The sequence below is a fragment of the Culex quinquefasciatus genome, chromosome 2 (genome assembly GCF_015732765.1).
Source record: "Culex quinquefasciatus strain JHB chromosome 2, VPISU_Cqui_1.0_pri_paternal, whole genome shotgun sequence".
Taxonomy (NCBI): Eukaryota; Metazoa; Arthropoda; class Insecta; order Diptera; family Culicidae; genus Culex; species Culex quinquefasciatus.
The window spans coordinates 108595536-108615262 of NC_051862.1; the positions used below are offsets into that span (position 1 = coordinate 108595536).

General features: G+C 43.3%; 3 protein-coding genes across 4 annotated transcripts; 1 reads left to right on the forward strand and 2 right to left on the reverse strand.

Moving 5' to 3' along the window:
- Positions 1 to 6683: 6683 nt before the first annotated feature.
- LOC6049778 (zinc finger BED domain-containing protein 5) lies at positions 6684 to 10635 on the forward strand. 2 transcript variants are annotated; one of them, XM_038254753.1, is made up of 6 exons: positions 6684 to 7303; positions 7366 to 7635; positions 7697 to 7966; positions 8027 to 8359; positions 8421 to 8790; positions 8851 to 9447. In XM_038254753.1, exons 1-5 carry the CDS (start codon positions 6776 to 6778, stop codon positions 8595 to 8597), a joined length of 1578 nt encoding a protein of 525 aa, XP_038110681.1. In that variant the 5' UTR covers positions 6684 to 6775; the 3' UTR covers positions 8598 to 8790; positions 8851 to 9447. The 2 variants fall into 2 exon arrangements, with proteins under 2 accessions (XP_038110681.1, XP_001866486.2); XM_001866451.2 differs by lacking the exons at positions 6684 to 7303; positions 7366 to 7635; positions 7697 to 7966; positions 8027 to 8359 and having other exon boundaries at positions 8613 to 8790; positions 8851 to 10635.
- A 3919-nt stretch (positions 10636 to 14554) lies between these two features.
- On the reverse strand, positions 14555 to 15743 carry LOC119766217 (uncharacterized protein K02A2.6-like). Its single transcript, XM_038250656.1, has 2 exons — positions 14987 to 15743; positions 14555 to 14565 (listed from the first exon to the last, which is right to left on the reverse strand). The coding sequence occupies exons 1-2, from the start codon at positions 15741 to 15743 to the stop codon at positions 14555 to 14557; spliced, it is 768 nt and encodes a 255-aa protein (XP_038106584.1).
- Positions 15744 to 17881: 2138 nt separating this feature from the next.
- LOC119766219 (paraneoplastic antigen Ma3 homolog) lies at positions 17882 to 18763 on the reverse strand. Its single transcript, XM_038250657.1, has one exon. It carries the CDS (start codon positions 18761 to 18763, stop codon positions 17882 to 17884), a length of 882 nt encoding a protein of 293 aa, XP_038106585.1.
- Between the last annotated feature and the right edge of the window lie 964 nt (positions 18764 to 19727).

Consider the following 19727-nt stretch of genomic DNA (forward strand, 5'->3'; position numbering starts at 1 on the left):
ACCAGATGGTTCAGATTACGAAGAGATTCCTGATTACAACAAAGCCAATTATTCCTTAAAATTACTGCTTATTTGTATTTATCTTTTCACTATAAGATTTATTTTTATATTCATATCTACCATTCCCCCATACAATATATGATAAAATTGAATGACAAGAAAGAACATGGGCCGTTATCTAATCATACAGCAATTCCCCACGAAAACAGCATGGAAAAAAACAAAAGTAGTCGGATCGGGCTCAAAATTTTTCTGGGGGTTCCCTGGCCGAAATAATTAGACCCTTATTTTTTTGTTTGGCCATTAGGGTGACCTACGCCGTGTTAGGGTGGTCTGAAAAATGGCAATTTTCGTCGATTTTCGCAAAAACCAACTTTTTCGAAAAATCATAACTCCTCGCCATTTCAACCGATTTCAATTGTCTTATACGCAAATGAAAGGTGATAAGTGGCCTTTCAAAGAAAAATAGTAAGAAGTTTCAAAAATCTAGCCTAACATATGAAAAGGGCTATGAAACTTTAAAATGCCGTTTTGACGGTGTCTGGACCAAAGAGCCTATGTCTGGAAATATTTTTATCGGATTCCCGGACATTTTTACATATTATACTAAAAAATGGGAGGAGTTCATTAACAGTTTTCCGAGATATGATTTTTTGAACATAAATTCCGTGTTTTTTGAGGCGCCGCGCGCAAAAACCAGAGAATGACGAAATTGGCAAAAAATCACTAAAACTGCGATAACTTTAAAATTTCAGCGATGACATATACATGTGTGGGTACCAAAAGTTGCGTCTTTTAATTACGAAAATTGGTACCCAAACATCTATAGGTCATTGCTGAAATTTTAAAGTTATCGCAGTTTTAGTGAAAAAAGTTGATTTTTTGCCAATTTCGTCATTCTCCGGTTTTTGCGCGCGGCGCGTCAAAAAACACGATTTTTTTGTTCAAAAAATCATATCTCGGAATCCTGTTAATGAACTCCTCCCATTTTTTAATATGTTATGTAAAAATGTCCGGAGAATCCGATAAAAATATTTCCAGACATAGGCTCTTTGGCCTAGACACCGTCAAAACGACATTTTAATGTTTCTTACCCCCTTTTCATAAGTTAGGCTAGATTTTTGAAACTTCTTACTATTTTTCTTTGAAAGATCAACTTATCACCTTTCATTTGCGTATTGAAATCGGTTAAAATGGCGATGAGTTATGATTTTTCGAAAAAAGTGGTTTTTGCGAAAATCGACGAAAATGGCAATTTTTCAGACCACCCTAACACGGCGTAGGTCACCCTAATGGCCAAACAAAAAAATAAGGGTCTAATTATTTCGGCCAGGGAACACCCAGAAAAATATTGAGCCCGATCCGAGCACTTTTGTTTTTTTCCATGCTGTTTTCGTGGGGAATTGCTGCATACATATAATATGTTCTTCCTGGATACTTTCCTCGGATCAGCTGCGCTTGTGTTCGATTAGATTAGATTAGATTAGAGTAGAATTGTTAACATTCAACACGTTGCCTTTTTATATGTAAGTACCAATAACACATGCACATTTTAAATACCGTCAGTGGGGGTGACATTGGGTCTGGGGGGTGAGATTGGGTCAAAATATTTTTTACGGATTTTATCATTTCTCAGGTACTTCTCAATAGAGCTTTATGACGTTTCGCGTACGCACACTAGCGCAACATTTGATTTTGCTGCCTGACAAAATTTAACCTCATACTCAAAATAGTGTTCACCACAATGTTGCATGAAAATATAGGTGATTTTTTTCCATGTGGTTGTTCATGCGAAATCTACGTGAACCTCAGGAGTCTTGGTTTTTTCAATTTTCAAACGAACCAATACATTCATATGTAACAACACAAGAATTCACGTCAAAGTTGCAACCAATTGAACGCGCCCGAGCGGTTTAGGCTTTCAGGATTTTTGTGATATTTACTTGCAGTGTCAAAACAGATCAGTAAACTTCACTTATTTGTATGTTATACTTTTTTAAAGATTACATTTTTGTGGTAACACTCTCAACTTTTACGCGCACGATCACATCACTCAACTTTTTGTTGCTAATTTCATTAAGACTTTCGTCGAGCCAATTCTCTACGTTGAAGCCAGACTTGTTCTCCAGACCTCTTCGCCGAGCCATGCCAGACCCCGAACTCCTAAGTCCCGGGTGGACTCTTCTCTGCGGCTAAGTCCCGACGGACTCTTCACGGCGGCTAAGTCCCGGCGGACTTCTCAAAGTCCCGGTTGGACTCTTCACGGCGGCTAAGTCCCGGCGGACTGCGGCCTCCACCGCTAAGTCCGGCTGGACTGGGGCCTCTGCTACTGGTGGCTGCTGGCGGGTCTGGCTGGTCTGGGGCGTCTTCTGGAACTGGAACTGGACTGGAACAAGAACTGGAACTAACTAACCTCCTCAAGAATTTTGGGTTTTTATAGTCAGTCCCCGAAAACTCTACTAAATTTTGTTCTGCTTAAAGTGGTCCGTTTCGATGAGAAGCATCGATGAACCTCATGAATTAAATTATGCAGACCTCTGCAATTCTTCATGACTTTCCGTATGGTGTCGTGAGTACACCTCAAAATCGGAAGTCATGAGTTCGAACCATTGTCGTGAATCTTTAAATTATGTTATTGGAATATCAAAATTATGTTCCTCAAACATTCTCAAAAATGTAGGTCAATAATGAGAAGGTCGAATTCTCCATTGAACAAACATGCCAATTAATTTGGTTAAGCCACACCCTCAATTTCCCCTGTGGAACATAACATCGCACATTCATAATTGAAAGCTTAACCATTTTTTTTGATTGCCTAATAATTGGCGAAATTTAATAAAGGGCTTTTCAGGTCATGACTCATGATCCACACCTGTACATAAGCTTAATTATTTGTCGCGCAACGCGAGTCGACGGGTAAAATTATTTATGCTTGCGTAAGCGCGCATGGTCAGAACTGTGGTGAGGATCAAAAAATGGACAAATTTAATGATTTAAATTTGAGGTCGCTGCACAATTCACGCAGCACCTACCTTCTCAGAATGTGACCATCACATGATTTTAGAGGTGATTATGGGGGTTTTGGGGGAGGGGGTTTTCATTCATTTTTTTGCTGCTTTTGGTGATTTCTGAGCAATGGAAACATGGAGTTGAGTTTTAACTTTTTTATTTTCAAAATATGCCGATTTTCATGAACACATATCACAACACAGAAAAAATACTTTCCATCACTTATCACAGTATTTTTCTTTGCAATAAATCCTCCGACATCAGCCACTTCTGAAGCACAGGCGAATAGTTCACGATTCCGGCACGCTTGCGGTTTGGGTGTAGTCTAGTGGGACAGTTTCGTTCACGTCCGCCATTCGGGGCCAGCGCCTTCGTCTCCATCTCCTCGGCCTGCTTTGATTCCCTTGGCTACCTTGATTACCGGTCCCGATGAGCCTGCGCACATTCGGCCTCAAATTAAAATTGGCCACAGTGAGATACCGATGATCGCGCTGAATTTTCTGGCTTCGATGCCTGGAAAATAAGAACACAGAAAATTAATGCAAAAATTATCAACAATGGTGCAGAAAATACTTACAAATGAATCTTGAATTGCTCCGGTTCTTAAATCAACCGAGAAATAAAAATAACTAAAATCTTGATTCCGTGCCCGACTGAAACCATGTTTAGCTGTTGAGAATCACCAGCAGACTGATTGTCCTCAGACTTGCTGGCTGGCTCAAAATTTTCAGATAGGAAAATCATGCAACTCTGCACGTCGTCGTCACTTTTCACCACAATGTTGCATGAAATGGTAAGTGGATATTTTCCATACCACTTTTCTTGCGAATGTGACACACTCAAAAAACGTTTCACCACATAGTTGCATGAAAATTCCGGTAGCAGCCAATTTTTGGTCCCAAACACCGTTTCACATGAGTCATGCAACTACCACAGTACATTCACGTCAATCCTACTTGCTTCCAACACAGCCTACACTATCACAACTAAATTTTACGTGAAATTCTTGCCTGAAAAATTGGAGGCGTGGCTTGGAAGTCAGCTGATTTGGGTTTGCATGGAATTCATGTCACATTCGCAAGCAAAGTGGTATGGAAAATATCCACTTACCATTTCATGCAACATTGTGGTGAAAAGTGACGACGACGTGCAGAGTTGCATGATTTTCCTGCACTCAAAAAACGTTTCACCACATAGTTGCATGAAAATTCCGGTAGCAGCCAATTTTTGGTCCCAAAGACCGTTTCACATGAGTCATGCAACTACCACAGTACATTCACGTCAATCCTACTTGCTTCCAACACAGCCTACACTATCACAACTAAATTTTACGTGAAATTCTTGCCTGAAAAATTGGAGGCGCCGTCGTTTCTGGTTTGCACCGGAAGCAAAGCAAGATCGCCTCAGCAGCTGGACACCGAGTTGCGGCTGAGGACAAAACGCAAAGGCCAGAAGAGCCAACCAAGACCCCTACACAATCCCCCTTCCCATCCCACGCCTTGTCTTTAACATCAATCCCTTCTCTACTAACCCCGAGTAGGCCGCGAGTAATCGGCTCCCCTCCCACTAACATTTACACACAAGATCCTCTGTAATTATTAAGTTTTTTGTAATTACAGAAGCCGACTCGGTCCTAACCAGGTCCCAGTACCGAAAAGGACCTAATAAAAATAATTTTATGAAAAAAAAAAAATTGGAGGCGTGGCTTGGAAGTCAGCTGATTTGGCTTTGCATGGAATTCATGTCACATTCGCAAGCAAAGTGGTATGGAAAATATCCACTCACCATTTCATGCAACATTGTGGTGAAAAGTGACGACGACGTGCAGAGTTGCATGATTTTCCTGTCTGAAAATTTTGAGCCAGCCAGCAAGTCTGAGGACAATCAGTCTGCTGGTGATTCTCAACAGCTAAACATGGTTTCAGTCGGGCACGGAATCAAGATTTTAGTTATTTTTCTTTCTTGGTTGATTTAAGAACCGGAGCAATTCAAGATTCATTTGTTAGTATTTTCTGCACCATTGTTGATAATTTTTGCATTAATTTTCTGTGTTCTTATTTTCCAGGCATCGAAGCCAGAAAATTCAGCGCGATCATCGGTTTCTCACTGTGGCCAATTTTAATTTGAGCTGGCCCCGAATGGCGGACGTGAACGAAACTGTCCCACTCAGCGGTTCTCAACCTGGGGTACATGTACCCCTGGGGGTACCACAACAGCTCTCAGGGGGTACCGAAAATAGTTACCTGTAATGGCGGCTTCGGCTGAACAGGCCGTGAAAAAACGCTATCCCGCAATGCTTCGCGCCTCTTTCGCTTGTTAGCTGTTTACATCTTGATTAAAAAAAATGTTGTTTTCTCTTTCTAATCGCAGAATAAAACTCTGAGGGCTTTTGTTAATTTGATTTGGTTAACCGCGGTGGATTTTCTTGAAATAATTCGAACTGTCAAAAATCCACCAAAACATCTACCACATTGATCACACAAAAAACTGTGGTAGAAAAGTATCCACCGGTAGATCCTTTGGTGCACTCAAAGTAAAAAGTATCCTTTTTTCAAGTTCACCCGTCGTCACCCTTTAAAAGGGTATCGAAAATGTACTGATTTTGACATACCCTTTTAAAAGGGTGACGCCGGGTGAACTTATGAAAAGGATAGAAGGTATCCTTTTTGAGGATTGAAAGTACCCTTTTGAGGGATACTTCTGATTTTGAGTGTGGATTTTTGACAGTTCGAATTATTTCAAGAAAATCCACCGCGGTTAACCAAATCAGATTAACAAAAGCCCTCTGGTCTTGATCTGCCAGCAATATGGAGTTTAATTTTAATATTTTTTAAAATTTTCTTACACTGGTAATCAACATTACACACAGTTCAGTTCACTTTTACACACTTTCATTGGATTTTCTAGTTCAAGTATGATAACACGAAAGTGTGTAATCCATTACACGAAAGTGTGTAATCATACTTGAACTGAAAAATCCTATACAAGTGTGTAAAAGTGAACTGAACTGTGTGTAATGTTGATTACCAGTGTAAGAAAATTTTAAAAAATATTAAAATTAAACTCCATATTGCTGGCAGATCAAGACCAGAGGGCTTTTGTTAATCTGATTTGGTTAACCGCGGTGGATTTTCTTGAAATAATTCGAACTGTCAAAAATCCACCAAAACATCTACCACATTGATCACACAAAAAACTGTGGTAGAAAAGTATCCACCGGTAGATCCTTTGGTGGATTTTTGACAGTTCGAATTATTTCAAGAAAATCCACCGCGGTTAACCAAATCAGATTAACAAAAGCCCTCTGGTCTTGATCTGCCAGCAATATGGAGTTTAATTTTAATATTTTTTAAAATTTTCTTACACTGGTAATCAACATTACACACAGTTCAGTTCACTTTTACACACTTGTATAGGATTTTTCAGTTCAAGTATGATTACACACTTTCGTGTAATGGATTACACACTTTCGTGTTATCATACTTGAACTAGAAAATCCAATGAAAGTGTGTAAAAGTGAACTGAAAAAAGTGTAATGCTGTTTCTCGAATGAATCTTTCACTTCGATTTAGATTACCATTTTTTGGTTATCCGAGTTAGACTGAATGAAATCGTATGAGAAGTGCTTAAATTATTTTGGCAGGTATGGATTTTAGTTATCTGTGCACTTTTTACAAAACGTTCACGGGGTGCTTGTCATTGATGCGGAAAAAAAACCTGTCGTATCATTTGCTTTGCTGCAGTGAAAAAACGTGTTCGTAAAAGTATGGATCCTCCGAAAAAAAAACGCATTCATGAAAAAGCAAAAAGTGCCAAATCCGCCGCAGTACTTCAAGCATGGTTAAATCGAGGAAATCCTCGTGATGGAAGTGCCAGTTCGTGCGATTTGAACGGAAATCAACAAGCTTGTGTTTCCCGACAGTCAGCGGACAAGAACGTTGCTTGCACGAGCACAAGGGACAGAATTGCGTCCGTAGAAAGTCCTCACCCGGCGGAGCTCAAATGTCCGGAGACCGATTTCGGTGTCGCAAAACCGGCAGGCACGGACGACGCGATAAGCACCGATTTCGGAACAAGTGGTAGTCCTTTTCGGGTGGAGCTCAGCTGTTCGGCTATCGATATTAATGTTGCGCAGCGGACGGTCACGGATGGTACGGCCTGCACCGATACCGAGGTGTCGACTTCAAGAACAAATGCGATCGAAACGGATCGCGAGCTCAACAAGCCAATCCTGCGCTGGTTTGCAACCGGTTCTGTTCGGAACAATGATAAATCAATGGATAAACATCTCAGAGTAAGAATTGGACTATAAAAAAATGTATTTTATGTTAAATTCCCTTTTTTCTCTCTTAATAGACGGCTCCCGGTGATTCTCCGCGATCTACGAAGGCTGTTGGATCAGCCGCCAGTTACGTTCCGGCCAATCACGGTGTCCTAACACCGGCAGTCGCGGACGACACGAACAGCTCTGGTTCCGGAATAATTGAGTCTACAGCAGGAAATCTTCACCGGGCGGAGCTCATATGTACTATGACCGATTTCGGTGTCGCAAATCCGGCAGGCACGGAGCGGACTGGAAAAAGTGTGCTTTCCGTTGGATGTCTTTTTCAAGCGGAGCTCGGCTTGGTAAGAATTGAACTATAAAAGTAGTATTTTATGCTTAACTCGTTTTTTTCTCTCTTAATAGACGGCTCCCGGTGATTCTCCGCGATCTACGAAAGGTGATGGATCAGCCGCCAGTTACGTTCCGGCTGATCACGGTGTCTTAACACCGGCAGTCGCGGACGACACGACCAGCTCTAATCCCGGAATAAGTGAGCCTACCGCAGGAAGTCTTCACCGGGCAGAGCTCAGCTGTACTATGACCGATTCCAGTGTCCTAAATCCGGCAGGCACGGAGCGAACTGGAAAAAGTGTACTTTCCGTTGGAAGTCTTTTTCAAGCGGAGCTCGGCTTGGTAAGATTGAACTATAAAAGTAGTATTTTATGCTTAACTCGTTTTTTCCTCTCTTAATAGACGGCTCCCGGTGATGGATCAGCCGCCAGTTACGCTCCGGCCGATCACGGTGTCTTAACACCGGCAGTCGCGGACGACACGACCAGCTCTGATTCCGGAATAAGTGAGTCTACCGCAAGAAGTCTTCACCGGGCGGAGCTCAGCTGTTCGGCGATCGATAATAATGTCGCGCAGCGGACAGTCACGGATGGTACGGCCTGCACCGATACCGAGGTGTCGACTTCAAGAACAAATGCGATCGAAACGGATCGCGAGCTCAACAAACCAATCCTGCGCTGGTTTGCAACCGGTTCTGTTCGGAACAATGATAAATCAATGGATAAACATCTCAGAGTAAGAAATGGCCTATAAAAAATGTATTTTATGTTAAATTCCCTTTTTTCTCTCTTAATAGACGGCTCTTTTTGATTCTCCGCGCTCTACGAAAGCTGTTGGATCAGCTGCTAGTTACGTTCCGGCCGATAGCGGTGGCCTAACGGACGACGCAAGCAGCTCTGATTCCGGAATAGGTGCTGCTAATGGAACTCCTCACCGGAATGTGCTCTACGAAAGCTGTTGGATCAGCTGCTAGTTACGTTCCGGCCGATAGCGGTGGCCTAACGGACGACGCAAGCAGCTCTGATTCCGGAATAGGTGCTGCTAATGGAACTCCTCACCGGAATGTGCTCACGGCCGATTTCGGTGTTGCGAAGCCGACAGGTACGGTGTCTAAAAAGCAACCATTTATTGAAGATCCATCGAAAACGATCCAACCTGCTGAAAAAGTGAGTTTTTATCAATAAGTCGTGGATTTTTATTAAAATTAACTGGACCTTTTTTTTAAGGTGCGCAAAGTAAATATACATAAAAAGAGAATGTACGCTGAAAGTTATCTCGGATTTGGATTCACGTGGATAGGCGACGAGGATAATCAACAGCCCAAGTGCGTCGTTTGCAATGAAGTGCTTGCGAATAGCTGCATGAAACCTTCGCTGCTCATCCGTCACCAGGCACGAAAACATCCTACTTTGGTGGGAAAGTCAAACCAGTATTTTAAAAATATGCAACAACCGACCGTAGCGGATCATTTTAACAAATCCAAACGAGAAAACCAACTTTATGTTGAAGCGTCGTATAAGATCAGTTATAACATCGCAAAATCTGGGAAAGGACACACGATTGGCGAAACTCTTGTTTATCCCTGCATAAAAGATGCCGTTCAAACCGTTCTAGGCGATGAGTCCGTGGACAAAATTTCTAACATACCTTTGTCCAATTCAACTGTTCATCGCAGAATTGACGATATGTCCCAAGCCGTCGAGCTTGAGGTCATCACGAGACTCCAACGAAGCGCCGGTTTCGTAATGCAGGTAGATGAGAGTACGGATGTCGCAAACCTTGCAATTTTGCTTGTGATTGTACGATACATGAACGGGACCCAGCCTGAGGAGAACTTGCTGCTTTGCCACCCACTGGAGGAACACACCAAAGCCGCCGACATCTTCGGCGCCATCGATAGTTACTTTTCGAAACACCAAATAAAATGGGGCAAGTTGGACGGAGTTGCCACCGACGGAGCTAAATCGATGTCTGGGAGGCTCGGCGGTTTCCGGGCTCTTGTCGCGAAGGTAGCTCCGCAGGCCGTTTGGACACACTGTTGCATTCATCGACAGAATCTAGCTTGCAGTAAAATGCCCGCGAATCTGAGAGAGGTTCTCGACGAGAGTGTAAAAATCATAAACTTTATTAAGGCAAAGTCACTTAACTGCCGATTGTTTCGAAAATTGTGCCAAGACTTTGAGGCACCGCACGATTCTTTGTTGCTTCACACTGAAGTGAGGTGGTTGTCGCGAGGCAAAGCGCTTAACAGACTATTTGAGTTACACCGAGAAGTACAATTTTTTTTGAAGGACCACCCGCATCCGTTGGCAGATAAGTTCAACGATTTTGACTGGTTGGCACGGCTCGCATATCTTGCTGATATATTTGCTTCTATTAACAAACTAAACCTCAGCCTACAAAACAGAAACGTAACGGTGTTTGACGTTAATGATAAAATTGAAGCCATGATAAAAAAGATTGTTTTTTGGAAGGATTGTTTAATGCAGGGTAGGTCAGAAATGTTCGAGCAGCTACATGATTTTGTGCACTCCAAATCAAAGAAGCTATCGAATGATTTGAGAGATGAGATTGAAAACCACTTGTGCACATTGAAAGTTCAATTTAGAAAATATTTTCCAGAGCCAAATAATTTGAATGATTGGATTTCTAATCCGTTCGAAGAGCAACATTTCGAACACGCAGATTTAGACATTAGCGATAAAGCGGTGTTGATAGATTTATCAACAGATACAGCAGCAAAAAGGCTATTGAAGGAGAAACCATTGTTGCAATTTTGGGCTGAACTCCCGATTGATTATCAAAAGCTTTCCGCAAAAGCAATTAGATTTTTGTTGCCATTCACAAGTACGGAGTTAGTAGAAAGTGCGTTTTCAGCCTACGCGTACATCAAAAATAAGTACCGCAATCGATTAAATGCAGCTTCAGATATTAGACTTTACCTGTCAAACATAGTGCCCGATTTTGCAGCACTTGCAAATAGTATCCAGGGCCAAGGATCTCATTAGTTAAGGACTGTTTTGCTTTTAGTATTTTATGTTTGTTGACTGTTAACAATATCTTTGTTATCAATAAATGATATCTGCTTTAAAACTTTTTCTTTCAATTAATTAATTGGCAAATAAACAGAGGGTTTCTGGCTTGCTTATATTCTATGATTTCTATAATACTTGTTCTTTAACTCGACGTCCAGAAAGGGGAAACGGTCTCCAGCAAAATTTAACAACTTTCCGCCCAGAGCAAAATCCAAACCTTATAATTTTGAAAAAAAAACAAATTAAACTTGTTAAAAATTCAGAATCGTCCAAAATGGGACATGGGACAATTATGCGTAGAAAGGCAATATATATTGGAATTAGAACCTAACAGACGATTTTATAACTTACCCTGCCCTGGTTCTTGGATTCGCAGTCTAGATATTGTCAGTTCAATTAATGATATTGAGGTGAGCACCCGATTCTAGTGGTAGAAATGATAAAAGCAAAAACTGCTCGGTTCTTGATAAGTTCGCGTATACGTGAACAAAATTAATGACATCGGGAACAGGAAAACACAGTTCTTTGATTATGCGAGTTAACTCTGTGACCGAGCGTTAAGTTTGTTATGTTTCAGTAAGAATCACGATAAAAGAAATTTTATTGAAAAAACTATGTAGTATTGTATCGAAGATAAAAAAAACGATTTTTTTTTATAATTAAAACCAATCTGGGAAAATACAGAGGGGGTACCTCAGGCCACCGAAAAATTGAAAGGGGTACCACATGGAGAAAAGGTTGAGAACCGCTGCTGACTAGACTACACCCAAACCGCAAGCGTGCCGGAATCGTGAACTATTCGCCTGTGCTTCAGAAGTGGCTGATGTCGGAGGATTTATTGCAAAAAAAATACTGTGATAAGTGATTGAAAGTATTATTTTCTGTGTTGTGATATGTGTTCATAAAAATCGACATATTTTGAAAATAAAAAAGTTAAAACTCAACTCCATGTTTTCATTGCTCAGAAATCACCAAAAGCAACAAAAAAATGAATGAAAACCCCCATAATCACCTCTAAAATCATGTGATGGTCACATTCTGAGAAGGTAGGTGCTGCGTGAATTTGTTGCAACTTTGACGTGAATTCTTGTGTTGTTACACATGAATGTATTGGTTCGTTTGAAAATTTAAAAAAACCAAGACTCCTGAGGTTCACGTAGATTTCGCATGAACAACCACATGGAAAAAAATCACCTATATTTTCATGCAACATAGACGTATCCAGTTTGAAATGGCCGCTAGGTGGCCAATGGTGTTAGAAATGACAGCTTCCATGTATTTGAATATGGGAGCTCAGGAAAACTCAATTTTTAAGCAATAAAATGATTTTTTATGATAAAAGTATTGATTGATTTGGTGCACAAAATGTGTCTAGAATATTATTAAAATAAAAACTGTTCGAAAAATTTGCAATTGAGATAAGTACACTATTCGATTCAGCAGGAATTTTGGGCACCAAAAATATATAGTTTTCATTACTTACTTTACTTTTACTGCTCGTACAACCTCCGGGTCATGAGCTGTCTCCAGATGCGCTGCCACTGAGCTCGGTCTTGGGCTGCTACTCTCCAATATATAGTTTTCATATGTTAAGTATTTTATTTTAGAAGAAAATTAACAAAAAGTATGAAAATCGAGACATTTAGTATGGGAGCTGTCAAATCTCTCACCATCAAAAAGCAGCGTTGAGCTTTCGCTGGATTTGTCTATTGTGGTGAACACTATTTTTAGTGCATGAATTCCATGCAAACCCAAATCAGCTGACTGCAAGCCACGCCTCCAAGTTTTCAGGCAAGAATTTCACGTAAAATTTAGTTGTTTTAGTGTAGGCTGCGTTGGAAGCAAGTAGGATTGACGTGAATGTACTGTGGTAGTTGCATGACTCATGTGAAACGGTGTTTGGGACCAAAAATTGGCTGCTACCGGAATTTTCATGCAACTATGTGGTGAAACGTTTTTTGAGTGCACTTTATTTTCGAGTACGTACACGCAATACATACGCACGTAGATTACTCTATAAAACTAAATTCTGTTAAAAGGGTTGTGCAAGGAACATCTTAAAATGACTTTGCTGAAAAAATCTCGTTCCTCGAACAAATGTCTAAAATTGAGGTACGTTTTTGGCCAAAAATGACCTCTCGAAAAATAAACTTTTTAAAATTTTTGTTGGAATTTATCAAAAAGTACCCAAATGTTTGAAAATATCTACTTCAAACATTTTAGCATGTCAATACGATTACCTCGAACAAGAAACACTGTTGGATGACTTGTTTTTACCATATCTTTGTATTTGAGCATCATTTTAGTTTCATTTGACCCAACGTCACCCCTCTAAGAACAATTCTACGAAAAAAGATTTTTGATGTTATTTAAATTGTTTTTGTTATTGTGAAAATTACGAGAGGTGTATCGTTTCTTGACCCATAGTCACCCCTACTGACGGTAATTTAGTTTTTTGCACGTCAAGAATTATTTTTATTTCCAGGAAATGAAAAATCTTCGCATCAAATTTGCTCATCAATATATTATTTTGTTTCTTTATTTTTTTTCTTTATTTCACCTCAATGAACTAACAACGCACGTAATTTGGATTGAGAACAAAACTCAGCTGGATGTGCAGGGAATGTGCTTGAAAATTAAGTTTTTTTTTCATATTTTTGTTTTATTTCTAAATTTCAGCACACAAGAATCTACAAACGTCTGCATTTCTATATAAGGCACTTTGTGTTTTTTTCAGTTTTAGATGAACTTGAAACAACTCAATAGAATCCTGAAGAAACCTGCTTGGGCGGATGAAATTTGTATGAAAGACGAATTGAGGGTGGTCCAAGGCTTTTCGGGCGGATGTACTATATATGGGAATTTTATCGAAGGCGACCCGCTGGTGGATCAACCTACAGGGGCGGACGAACCGTATATGAGAGGCGCATTGAGAGCGAACCAAGGCGGTTGGGGCTTTTTGGGCTGATGAATTTTATATGGGGGCGTACCAAGGGCGACCCGCTGGCGGACCAACCTACAGGGGTGGCCGATCCGCATATGAGAGGCGCATCGAGGGCGAACCAAGGCGGTTGAGGCTTTTTGGGAGGATGAATTTTATATGGGGGGCGTATCAAGGAAGACACGCTGGCGGACCAACCCACAGGGGCGGACGAACCGTATATGAGAGGCGCAGCCCGCCGGCGGTTCGCTGGTGGACCACCAAACCGCTCTGGCGATTCGCCGGCGTTTAATTTGGCGGACCACGGGCGACCCGCTGGCGGATAAAATTTGCAACAATTTGGCGCACAATCAGTTTTTTTATCGAGACGTTGGTCCGCCAGCGACCCGCCCCGGGGTCACCCAGGTTTGCCTTGAAATGTTTCACCCGCCGTTCATCCGCCCCACATACGCCGTTTTGTATGGTTCAACCGCCCCTATAGGATGGTCCGCCAGCGGGTCGCCCTTGATACGCCCCCATATAAAATTCATCCGCTCAAAAAGCCCCAACCGCCTTGGTTCGCTCTCGATGCGCCTCTCATATACGGTTCGTCCGCCCCTGTAGCTTGGTCCGCCAGCGGGTCGCCCCCTATATAAAGTTAATTTAGCTGCCACCCTGCAAGTGACGAGCACATCACTTTCTACAGTGTCCTGAAACTAACAGTTTTTAAGGAGGAAAAACTGATTCGTGGTATTTGCAGTTACGTGAAAAGTGAAGATCACGAGGCGGAGGACAGGTGAACGTGTTATCTTGGATGCCGGTGTATGGACAGTGCAAGAATCTTGAGGGAAAAGTTCCTAATTTCCTGGTAAATATACTCCATTGGGAAGCGTAGTAAGACGTTACACTTACTCATAAGTTGTCAATGTCTTTTCGGTGCGGATTAAAAGACTGTTTCACTTTTACCTTTGAACTTTATTCTTCAACTGCTGGATCGGGAAAGAGGAATACAATAGTGTAACAATGGTTTATATAGGGTCGTACAGGAAATAGCTTAGGTACTAGAAATGCAACACACTTGCAATATAATTAAAGAGATTCAAGATACAATTACAATGATCTAGACCAGCTAAACGAGGGATACTTAACACTTCCCCGCTTAAATTCAAAATTACATTTTGTGGAATCTAAAAACTTCGTATCTCTCTGGTCTTCTCCTGACACGCTTACTCCTACGCAACTTCGCAGGTCGTTCAGGTGTCTTGAGAGGTGAACTCTTCTCTCTCCTTCGCTTGTATCTCTTCTTAGGTGTTACAATTACATTGGGCTCAACTTTTGGGTAAATATAATCGTTTTTCTCCACAACTCTTCTCTTCAGTTGGTTCCTGCTAGCCAACTTCGTATTACCTGACACCTCAATGTAGTATGTATTCTTGCTATTAACACCCACGATCACAGCTTCCAACCAAGATCTCATCGTCTTGTACTCACAACGGTACCACACAAGATCTCCTACAGCGTAATCGTCGTTTTTCCTGACCCTTGGCTTTTCATTGACACTTTCCCGCTTATCAATGATCTTCTCTTTGACCCGCAGATCAAATCTAACCCTTTTCTTAACCTTTTCTTGCTCCGGCTTCAAATTGCTGTCCAAATCGGTTTTTGGCACAAAAGAAAAGATTTTGCTTGCAGGCGAACACCCTAGCGCCTGGCAGTAACTGTTCCGGTAACTAAACAGGAAAATCTCAACCAGTTCCGGAATCTTACAGCTACCGTACTTCGGATCAGCCATCAGTTTCTTCAAACCGCTTTTGGCTGTCTGGACCCCCCTTTCCGCAAGACCATTACTTTCGGGCGAATACGCCGGACTCTTCTTCAACTCAATCTTCATCTGTCTCGCGTAGTCCACAAATGCTTGACTGTTAAACGGTGGTCCGTTATCGCTGACGATCAGATCGCTTTTCCCAAAAATACGGAACACAGAGTTCAAAGCGTTAATCAGCGAATCTGAATCGGTTCTACTCATCAACCTCACGTCGATCCACTTCGAGTAGGCGTCAACGACAATCAAAAACGTTTTTCCACCGAAGTGAAAGAAATCCAGATGGACTCTCTCGAACGGTTTACTTGCCTCCGGCCACTTCGAGTAAACCTTCTTCGGCATTCTTCCGGTCTTACTGCAAACCTCACACCGCTGTACGAATTCTTCGATGTCCTTGTCCAACCCCGGCCAGTAAACGTACCGTCGAGCTTCTTGTTTCATCCGGATCACTCCAAGATGACAACCATGCATCAGCTCTAGAACACGTTTTTGGCAAGACTTCGGAACAATAACTTTTCCGAATAAAGTACGCAATCGTTAAACAACGACAGACAACTCTGGTTTGCGAAGTAAAACTTCAGGTCGGCGGGTACGTTACTCTCGTCCCACCCACTTTGCACCAGCTGGAAAAGCGTACTCAGCAGAACATCTCTCTGAGTTTCCCGGCCTATGACCTCCAGATCGATCATGGCTGACTCCTCGGTCACGCTCAACAGCTCAGCAATCTCCGAGTCGACCCCGGTGGTACCAGAAACCGGTAGTCTACTCAAAGCGTCTGCATTTGGAATCTTCGACCCCTTGCGATACACGATCCCAAATTCGAAAATCGAAAGCAAATAAACGTATTTCTGCAACCGCGCCGCGGCCAACGGCGGCAGACCTCTCTTCTGGTCCAAAATGGCTGCTAACGGCTTGTTGTCGGTGACAACCGTAAACTGCTTACCGTAGATGTACTTGAAGAACTTCGTCAGGGCAAAGACCACGGCAAGAGCTTCTCGATGCAGATTCGGGTAGTTTCGTTCAGCAGCGGACAAAGTGCTCGACGCGTAGAAAACGGGCTTTTCCACGTCATCAACCCTGTGGCACAGAACGGCTCCCACGCCATTCAAGCTCGCGTCGCACACGACCACGATCGGTAGATCAGGGTTGTACAGCTCTAGGAGTCGGTTACTCAACAGGAGCTTCTTGCACTTGTCGAACGCACTTTCACACTCAGCAGACCACTTAAACTGAACGTTTCTTCAACAGCGCGTACAGGGGACACAACTTCACGGACAGATTGGGGACAAACTTGGAGTAGTAGTTGATCATTCCGAGGAACGATTTCAGCTGGGACACATCTTTCGGCCTTGGTGCATCTACGATCGCTTTGACCTTCTCCTCCGACGGACTGAGACCCTTCTCAGAAACCTGATGCCCAAGATAAGCGATTTTCTTGACCAAGAACTCGCTCTTCTCAAGGTTCACCTTGACCTTGAACTCTTCCAGCCGTCCCAGAACCTCGTGAATTTTTTTCACTAACCCCTCAACGGTCTCACTTCCCAACAAAATGTCGTCTAGATAACACTGGACTCCTTCTACCCCCTTCAAAATGCCCTCAGTCATGATAAACTGGAACGCGGAGGCCGCGTTTGAGATCCCGAAGGGTAGTCTCTGGTAGGCAAAAAGTCCCTTGTGCGTGTTGATCACCAGATACTTCTGGGAATCCTCCGACACTCTAACCTGCAGTACGCCCCTTGCAGATCGATCTTCGCAAAGTACCGGTAACCACTTAGGTTCGCAAAAACATCACTTATGTTAGGCAAAGGATAATGTTCGGTACAGATCGCCTTGTTCACGGTCACTTTGCAGTCCATACAGATCCGTACACTACCGTCTGCTTTCGGCACAACCACGATCGGCGATGCCCACTCACTGTGCTTAACCGGAACCAAAATCTTCTCACGCACTAACCTATCCAGCTCACTGGACACTTTCTCCTTCAGGGCAAACGGAACTTCGTACGGCCGGTAGAAGATCGGCCTGGCGTCCTCCTTCAGAACCACACTAGCTTCAAAAGTCTCGATTGGTTCTTCCAAGTTCTTGGTGAACAAGTCGTGATAGCGTGCGTTGAGGTTAGAAAGCAACGTGGCGCGAGTACTGTCCAACTTAACCTCACTTTGGTCGACCTCTGCGACCTCGTTCTCAAAAAATTGCCTCCACTCAGGGTACAGCACATCTAACCAGTCTCGCCCCAGCAACGGATGGAACGTACTTTTCCCATCGATCACGATCAAGGTCATCGTGTACGATCGGCCATCGCACTTCACTCTCACTCGTATTGACCCCGCAATGTTCAACATCGTGCCCGAAATAACCCTTAACCTCACTTCACACTTCTGCAGCTTCAAGCGCGCAAAATTTTCTTTGTAATCGTGCACACTGATAATAGTATAGGATGCCCCCGAGTCGATCTCGAATTCCAGCCACTTACCGTCTAGTCACAACCTCTTGAACAGCGGAACGTTCACCACGTGGTTGACCTCGTCGTCAGAGTCGACCACGCTGTCGTCGTCGCTGCGGTTCACCACGTTCGCCTTGTTGCTCCAGCACGACCGCGCCATGTGGCCCTTCTTTCCGCAAGCGTAGCAACGGAAATCCTTGCGGCCACGTGGTCCTCCTCGCGAGCTGGGTCTGCCTCGCAAACTGCTGCGCTGGCCTCTCTCGGACTGCTCCGGCTTCCGGGACTGCGAACGGTTTCGTCGGTTGGTGTTTCCGCCATTGACTCGGTTGGCGTACTGCTGCTTGGCCTTCATCTTCTGCTGGTCCTCCTCGATCTGCTCCAGATTCTTGGCTTTCGTGACTGCTTCATCGAACTTCGTGTTGTCCGGACTGTTCATCAGCTCGGCCTGGATTTTGGCGTTCCGTAGACCGGCGATGAATTTGTCGCGCAGGGCTGCGTCGAGGAACTGCTCGAAGACACAGTGTTTCGACAGGGCTTGCAGCTCGACCGCGAAATCCGCGACCTTCTCGTACTCGTGCTGGCATCGCTTGAAGAACTCCACGGACTGGGCGATCCGGTTCTTCTGGGGACTGAAGTACGACTTCAGCTTGTCGGTTACCTCCTTGTACGTCGACTGCTTGTGGGTTTTCGGGTACAGCAACTGCTGCAGCTTCTTCAGCGCGGGCAAGCCAATAAAATGGACGATCAGCTTCCGCTTGAACTCATCATCCGTGATGCAGTTCAGTTCGAAAAAGTTTTCGGCTCTCTCGAGGTAGTCATCAAAATCCGCACTGGGAACGAAATTCTCCAGCGTTCCGATCAGCTTCATCGCGTGTTCCGCCGCGCCGGCGTTCTTCTCTTCTTCTTCCGGCTTCGTCATGGCACTGACCTTGAGCACAACGATCACACAGCACGTGGTTTTTGGCGTCCACGGCAAACTTCTCCCTTCCGATCACTCTACTTACTCGACTACTCCACGCGTTACCAGCAACCTCGTTGCTATTTTCCTTCGTCGCCAATGTCTTTTCTGTGCGGAATTAAAAGACTATTTCACTTTTACCTTTGAACTTTATTCTTCAACTGCTGGATCGGGAAAGAGGAATACAATAGTGTAACAATGGTTTATATAGGGTCGTACAGGAAATAGCTTAGGTACTAGAAATGCAACACACTTGCAATATAATTAAAGAGATTCAAGATACAATTACAATGATCTAGACCAGCTAAACGAGGGATACTTAACAGTCAATAAGATGATAGCTTAAGTTCCAGAATTTTCGCTGATGCAGTACTAGTTCGCCGGTTATTACTGTCTGTCACTTATCGCTGCCCCCACTTGTTTGTAAAAAAAACATTCGGTGGAAATGTCTGCCGACCCGAGTATTTGCGCGGTGTGTAAAGTTGCCGAGCCTGAGGCAACCAAAATTGTCACCTGTGTCAACTGCTAGAAAAGTGAACACACAGAATGCAAAGGAGTGTACGGGTCATCAGCTGCTGCGCTACGAGCGAAGCCCTACTTCTGCTCAGTGCAATGTTGTGAAATTCATCATCGCTGCCAGAATCCAACGCTGTTCAGCGGGATCGACGACAAAGTCATGAGCGAAATTCTCATCGAGGTACGCAAAACAAACACCGAGATGCATGATATCCAACAAACCATGGGGGAGCTGAAACGGTTCAACACCTACGTTGGGAACCAAATCGAGGTACTCGTCACGGAGATCAAGTCTGTAAAGCGGGACTACGTGAAGGTGAAACAGGACGTTGGGTACCTCCAGAGTGACCAGAAGCAAACCAACGAAACAATCAGCGACCTGCAGTTAAGCCTTGATCGAGTCAACCGA

Bases quoted from the DNA above. Each gene is read 5' to 3' on its own strand.
- LOC119766217 (XM_038250656.1), bottom strand. From the start codon at position 15,743: ATGCCGAAGAAGGTTTACTCGAAGTGGCCGGAGGCAAGTAAACCGTTC.
- LOC119766219 (XM_038250657.1), bottom strand. From the start codon at position 18,763: ATGACGAAGCCGGAAGAAGAAGAGAAGAACGCCGGCGCGGCGGAACAC.
- LOC6049778 (XM_001866451.2), top strand. From the start codon at position 8,881: ATGTACGCTGAAAGTTATCTCGGATTTGGATTCACGTGGATAGGCGAC.